Consider the following 7,451-nt stretch of genomic DNA (forward strand, 5'->3'; position numbering starts at 1 on the left):
GGTTGCCACCAAGTCATAAAATCATCCCTAAAGAATTTAAAGTTATGATTTTGGTTTACCAGATTTGGGAGGAATTTTTTCAGGAAGTGTGCCTATTGTCAGTTAAAGATTACCACCAGGATCTAGAGGAATCTGGTGAATCCTGACAGCTTTAATCAGAGCAACGTGTGGCAGCCTTAACTGGCAGTCTCCCAGACCCTCAGGGATTTGGAGCCTTTTGACTTCCAGGATCAGAGCGTGACCCCTCCAGGCAGCCATCTGTCAGCAGAAAAAAGCTTAAGTTGTACCCCCTCTGCCACCGCTCACTCTTGTTAAAGCAGCAGCTGGGCCAGAACTCAAAAGGGAATGCATGGGGTGAAAACAATAGATCCAGAGCTGACAGTTGTTTTCTCCATCTTCCCCCTCCCTGCTGTTTGCAGCATCAAGTGCATCTTAGAGAGCCATTTGGAGCAGAAAAAGCTTCCACCTCTGCAGGGACTGGAGGATTTACCAGAGGACATCCTGCTGGGGAAAGGAGCTGATGTATGGAGAGCTGCTGTGGAGTTTAAAAGGAGATAGAAAACCTGGAATAAGATGTATTTATTTGTTTTAAATAAGGGGACCTGATTATAATTACATTTTCCTTTCCGTTGTGTATATATTGCAGCATATTTTAATTGTTCTTTATCTCTTAATTATGTCCTACAGGGTCAGTTAATAAAATTATGAATAAAACTTTGTCTCGTGATTATTTGCAAATGCTCAATTTGAGAAAGTGTTGGTTTAAAAGTCAACCAAACCGTTTGGGAAGACACGCCCCCTATAATCCGTACATTAGGCTGACACTTCTCTGCGACCAATCAGATGAAAGAACACGCAAACGCTGTATCCGTGTCCACCAATGACAGACGGCGGGGGGTGGGGATTTATCCGTGTTGTTACCACAGAGATGATGATACGCGTTATTTGCTCCACTGTCCACGGAGGACTTTCGCTGTTTATCGGAGGATTGTTTTGGAAATAAAAGCCACGTCCGTGGGAGCATACTCCAGATTATCCACCATGATGCCATCCCGTCCGTGAAGTGAGTCTTTCCTCCAGAGGAGAAACTGATATGTTTGGTTTTACGGCCGTTAAGGGAACAGTTAGCTTGAAAGGCTCCCACCAGACTTCATTTAAAAAGCACCGTTTTTAGTACTTTTCTAATAAGACATGTTTGCGCTGTTATCATTTCAACTGAATCTCGAATTACGAAATCACAAATTTTACCCATGATTTAAATATTATCATAACGTTACGGAGCATGTATCCTTTTGTGGTAATATTTAAATTTGGGTTATGTTAACTTGCAAGTGTTGCGTGTAATTCTGTGTTTGATTCAGAGGTAGGCCAAGCAAAAAAGGAAATTAGGCAGGTGCTTAGGGTCTCCCAGAAACGTTTTTACAGAAGTCAGATGCAGTTAAGTATATTTTTATTCAGTACTAATTATACAAAACAAGTTATTGGGTATACTTGCAGCATTTTCAGGACTTGTCCATCTTCCACCATAAAGCTACAGCCTTTTAAGTAGTCCTAAAGCTTATGAAAAGTTAAAACCTACAGTCACAGAAAGTATTTATCTTTTTTGTTAAGATGTTACCAGGGGGAACATTAAAAAAAAAATCTTTGATACATGATCTGCTTTATTAGTGGTTAAATATTGAAGTATTTAATTTTTGACAGTCTCTTTATTCAACCTAAAAATAATGTTTGTTACTGTAGAATATACTAAATCCAGCTGAGAAAACAAAATTACATTCCATTATTTTTTTTTTGATAGGAAACAGTATGGTTGAAGTCTGAAATTGAAATTAGACATAGATTTCTGATGACAAATGTTATGGAGGTATTGGATGACATAAATTTAAAGACTTATGCTTTAGAAGTGCAGTTTTTAAAATCTCTTGATCAAATCAAATACGTTTTTTTTTTGTTGGAGCAAAACATTAATGACATTTTAATTTTTGCTGTTAACATAAATGAAAATTATAGCTGAATAGTCTAAGTATATCTACCAACAGGAACTACTGAAACTGCATCCTGTGATAGTAGGTAAAAAGCTGGTTTTGAGGTGATGTTGCTGCCAGAAACGTCACCGGTCAAGTTTTTATAGCAAGAATACAAAGCAGCAGACCAAAGGAGCATTCTGTTACATAATTTCTGTTTTATCCTCAGCCAGTGTTATTATTTGACCTCCAGAAACAAGAACAGAAATTTTCTTTAAGTGTTATTACATAGATGATGTCAAGTGGCTAATGTGATTAAAATAATATACTTTATGCTCACTTTATTATATCATGTGCTGACTTTTTTTTGTTTGTTTGTTTTGCACTAAGTATGACATAGTATAAATGTTTGAATACTAAATATAAAAGAGACGTTAGCTGAGCTATGATGACTGATGGGCAGCAAAATTTATTGTCATTTAAAATCTTGGAGGCTTTCAAAGCATCTTAAACATGCTTTTAGTTTTAGGACCTCTTTTCACAGCAGCTTGCAGACATGTAGTATGTAGACATGTAGTTAATCTGCAACTCTATTAACTAAATGTTTCTTTACCAAAAACTGTTCCTGTTACCGACTGGGTCAAAGTTTGTAGTTAAGAACTACCAAAAAGTAGCTTTTTAGTAAGCATTATTGACCTTCAGTGGTAGTACACCATAAATACCTTAAGTTATTTAGGTCACAAATCAGATTGTAGATTTATAGCTGACGCAGTAAACTATTTGGAAACGTAACCAGAGGATTCCATGTTCTTCCAGTGGCTGGGAATTTAGTGAGTGGATTTGTTGTTGGGTGTTGCGGGGGGAGCAACAGGTTGCTGTTCTTCAGCGGTTCAACTCTCTGAGTCCTCATGTAAACAACATGCTGAACTGACTTCATCAAACAAGCTGTTAAAATTTAACTCTGAATATTATTTCAGTGCAAGTCAGCAGCAGCAGCAGAAATAGATGATTCTGCAATTATTGGGTGTTTCAGAGGACTAGAGACTAGAGTACTCGTCTTGAATGTCAACTATATGAAAAAAAAAAAAACATACCTTGAGCATCCTCTTCACAGTATAACTCTGAAGATGTTTAGTTATAAATATTAAAAAGATATCTTAATGACCCTTTGGAATTTAAAAAGTATTATTCGCTTGAACTAAACTGAATTGATGAAGCAGTTTGCAAACATTTCATGTTGCTAGATTTATTGTGTAGTTATGAGGAGAATTATACCAGTGTAACAGCTGAAAGACACCTAAACTGGTTAAACTCAAGTTATTAAGACTTTTCTATTGAGCAATTTATTCACCCAAATTTGTTTTTAATCACTATGTTTTTTTATTGATTTAAACTTTACAAACAACAAATTTGATCTCTTAATTCATCCGTAACATTCTGCTTAAACACAACCACCTAAGATCTATAGCTCTATAGATAATCTATCTATTTAACTGTGATGCAACCGTTGACAATTGCGCTTAACTCAAATTTGTCTAACTCTTTTTCTTTCACCTCAGAGCTTTTGCAGACGCAGAGTACTAATTTTAGTCGCAGTAATAGTAGTTTTTATTTACACGCAACAATTTGGAAGGTTACGGACTAGAATCCAGCTGGTCATACGACCTGGCACAGGAGAATAAAGAGTCTCTAGTGATGAAAAGGTGTGTCACCACAGTCACCTTCCGTTTAACTTTTTTAATATTTATGTTCAGGTAGGATTTTGTTACCAAAGCAGAGCAGTAAATGCTAAAATGTCACAACTTTTGAACATTACATTTAACTACTGGTAATCTGCTTGATATGTAGTGTCAGTGCCTCTATTGTTTATTACTTAACGCCCTCCAAAATGCCTTTCTGCAATGTTTTCCAGATTTTAGAAGCATGCATACGACACGCAGCGCCTCGTCTGTCCCGCCGTGTTCTTCTGGTGATGCTGTGGACCTCAGCCTGTTGGGCTCTCGGCTCTCCATATCCAAACGGCCCAGCAGCGCGTCTCCAGGGAAGCACTTCTCTCGGTCGGTGTCGGTGTCTGTGGCCGCTGATGGCAGAGGGAAGCGCAACACGCTGGTGGGCTTCTGCTAAGAACAGTTTGTTTTTGTTTTGGTTTTTATCGACTCCTCCTGGCCATTCCCAACAAAGCTTCTCTACCCGCAGAGCGACACCAACTCCGGGAGCTGCCGTTCCATCAAGAACCTACGGCGATCCAACAGCACCACTCAGGTCAACCAGCAGGCCAACCTTGGTTTAAGGTGAAGACGCACACACACACACACACACACACACACACACACACATATGCACACGTTCTGGATCAGGAGTGTCTATTTTTGAATCAGTTTTTCTTATTTCTCTGAGTCAAACTAGTTTTTTGTCATTGACACAGTGAAGTGTGATCACAACAGGATGTGCAGATTCATGTCTGCTGTGCCTCAGGCTGAAATCCTGTCGAAATCAAATATTTTATGGCGTTAACTTAGAAATATTTTCAAGGAATTTTGCAATATTTCGACTTGCGTATGATGTTAAAGGTGACGTTTTGTTACTCGCAAAGTTGGTCACTATAACTTGAGATTGAATAAGGCTGAGGGAGCAATGTCATAAAATTAAGAAATACCGCCCAACTGCAGAGTTGGCATCAATTAAGCCCAGTTGACTTGACCAGGTTTGACTCAAAACTATGCATTAACGTGAAAAATGCAGGGATTTTTTGCAGGAATTTACACAACTGCTGGAGGGACTGATTGATGTAATTTGGCATCTGGAGTATTAAGGGCCACATAAAAAGCTATGGCGGCCTGGATTTAGCCCCTGGACCTTGAGTTTTGACACGTGCAACAAATCGCAAAATTTGAAGGAATCGCTTTGTGTAATTGTCAGGAGAGAATTTGGACTTTGCAGGTAACACACACAGTCTGTGCGCTGTGATTGTGTCAGACCCTCAGCTCTGTTGTGGAGCTCTTTAGACTGAAGCCTGAGCGACAGCTGGCAGCCCTGAAACTTTGTCGTTTCGGACAATAGGAGTTGTGCTCCTAAGTTATAGCGTGGGGAGAAGTCGGGCGTTTGCTGCTGGGGTCTTGGAGGGTTTCCGGGCCTTCTTTGTTCCGTGTTAGAGAGGGGGGGAGGGCCAGGACTTCTCGGGTCAGGTTACCCCCTCTGCCAGAAGCTGGTAAAAAGAGAAGAGTGTGTTCACGTTCACATTCTATTGTCCGGCAGCTGCCATCAGCCTCCTCCTCTCCCTCTCTCTCTGCTTCAGCTGGAGGAGGGGGCTTTAAATGTAGAGACTCTGAAAATACCCCCCCACAGTCCATGGAGTCTCTTTAGGCTCTCGGCGGGTCACTCAGCGCCCCCCTCCCCGCTGCATCTATCCCTTATCGTCGAGCACAAACTGGAGGAATGTGCTGCCTGAATAGAGGAGTCAGATAGCTTTTCACTGGGCCAGCTGGCTGCGCCCCCCCCCCGCCTCCTCCCGAAGACCCATGAATTCAGTTAAGACAGATTCAGCCAGACTAGGGGGTCGCCCCCCATCTGCTCATCGTGGCCCAAGAGGCTCCAGGTCCTCAGGACCGACATATGGACACATTTACTTGGAATCCATCACAGAGTTTCTTCCGAAGAAGACAGTCAGCTGCAGCACACTGAATTCCAGAAGAACAGAACGGGAGGGGTCCCTTTTATCCAGCTGCCATGACGACGGTTAATCACAAAAAGCTGCTGTGATCCGAGCTGTCAGAAAATCTGCCAGACGAGCTGCAGCAGCTCAGACAAAACCGAAACCCACGTTGGCCTAAAGCTGCCGTGTCATCCTCTTTTAAGGAGTCGCTGAGATTAAATTACATTTGTTCAGCTTCTGGAATAAACGTGCCTGGTTTGTGTGTGTGTGTGTGTGTGTGTGTGTTTTTTTTTTTCTTCTTTTTTTTTCAGTCAGGAGCAGAGTGGGGACTACCTGACTCTGTTCGACAGCGGCTCCAATGGGCGAAAGAAGCTGGCGAGCCTCAGTAAAACCTCCCCAGAGAGAACCACATGGAACATCCTGGTATTTACAATCAAACACACGCTGACAGGTCTGGCGTTGCCAAGTCAGTTCCGCCTCCATGAACAAAACCAGTTAGTTTATGGTGTCAAAATAAAAGATGTCGCCAACTGTTTTCCAGCTATGAAACGCAAACAAAATGTTCTGCCATTTAAAGGACGATCAGCCCAGAATCTTCCCGCCGCATGCGAGCTCCCGCAGCACCGGCAGCATGGACTCTCCGACCAGCCTGAAGAAAAAAGAGCCTGGCATCCCGCTGGCTGCCACCTTCACCGCCAACAACAGGTGGACAACACAAACACACACACACTGCAGCTTGGGTATCTTACTGGCAGTGCTTGGCTCGGGCTTCTTCTCGTGTTTCATAACTGCTGATCACGGCACCCGATAGAGCTGCCTTTAGGAGTGTGCTCCCACACAATCGCACAGTTTTCCTTTTTCAAATAAAAACTTGTTAGTTACATTTTTACAGTCAAAACAACCAAGCAACTTTATTTATCCCAACTCAAGAGTTGACAGAAGAAGAGAAAAGAAAAAGCAAAGAGTCTCATGCAGCCGTTTCAGCATCAGAACAGTTTAAGTTCAGCAAAGACTAAAGAACACTTGTGACATTCATTTAAATATAAAAAGAACTAAAAAGAGGCACAAATCAGTTCCCCTTTCTGTTAATACTTCGTATAGCTCTTCTTTCTTCACTAGTACAGAAGAAGATATCTTCTCTAACTCTTGACAAAGACGAAGCCAATAGAGGGATCTTTGTTTTTGCTGCTCTCATCTCCCACTTTTCTCCAAGGTTTGTCAGAAGACCGAGATTCCTGTGGAAGATGTCTGATTTCATGTCTCGTCAGTAAATTCTTTGCTCGTTTGGATCATCGTCTCGGTTGGACATTCACTGGAGCTTTCTTCTTGGAATGTGTATCAAAGTTGTTTGTTGTGAATTGATGCCTATATAAATGGACCCAGCTGCAAAATAAAAAAAAAAATAAATAAAAAAAAGTAAAAATCTTTATGAGGGGGAGTTAAACTTCCAACAGGGTTTACCCAGCTGCAGAGGGAAAGGCTGTCAAACAATCAGTTTGCATCTTTGCACTTGTCATTGGTTGTTATGGAGACTTGGTGAGTTTGTCTCCCTTGCCGACCTGCTCTCTGCTTGTCAAGGCAAAATCCTTTGTCCTTGTCCACCCACGGTCCACGGTGGCTAACATAAATGAATCGTGTTTATGCCGCGGTGAAACAAAGTCCTAGATTACAGTTTACCAGCAGATAAAGTGGAAGTATTTTAAAACAATATTCCTTGAATTATATCTAAATTTTACTGTTTCTTTTTTTTTTTTTTTTTTTTTTTTTTTTGGGGGCAAAAAAGGACCCGGGGGGAACCAAGACCCCCCCTTTTTACAAAAAAAAAAAAAACGGAA

General features: G+C 41.2%; 1 protein-coding gene across 2 annotated transcripts in view; it reads left to right on the plus strand.

Moving 5' to 3' along the window:
- The first annotated feature begins 897 nt into the window (after positions 1–897).
- LOC106962609 (centrosomal protein of 131 kDa-like) overlaps positions 898–7,451 on the plus strand; it is a 23,175-nt gene continuing 16,621 nt past the window's right edge. For both annotated transcript variants that reach the window (XM_015057140.1, XM_015057141.1), the window contains exons 1-5: positions 898–1,063; positions 3,877–4,073; positions 4,161–4,255; positions 5,928–6,039; positions 6,194–6,321. In XM_015057140.1, coding sequence (XP_014912626.1) covers positions 3,888–4,073; positions 4,161–4,255; positions 5,928–6,039; positions 6,194–6,321 — 521 coding nt within the window. In that variant the 5' untranslated portion in view covers positions 898–1,063; positions 3,877–3,887. The remainder of the gene's footprint in view (positions 1,064–3,876; positions 4,074–4,160; positions 4,256–5,927; positions 6,040–6,193; positions 6,322–7,451) is intronic.

This window comes from Poecilia latipinna, unplaced genomic scaffold, assembly GCF_001443285.1.
Source record: "Poecilia latipinna isolate Pla-1442-1.1 unplaced genomic scaffold, P_latipinna-1.0 Scaffold1437, whole genome shotgun sequence".
NCBI classification, from domain to species: Eukaryota; Metazoa; Chordata; class Actinopteri; order Cyprinodontiformes; family Poeciliidae; genus Poecilia; species Poecilia latipinna.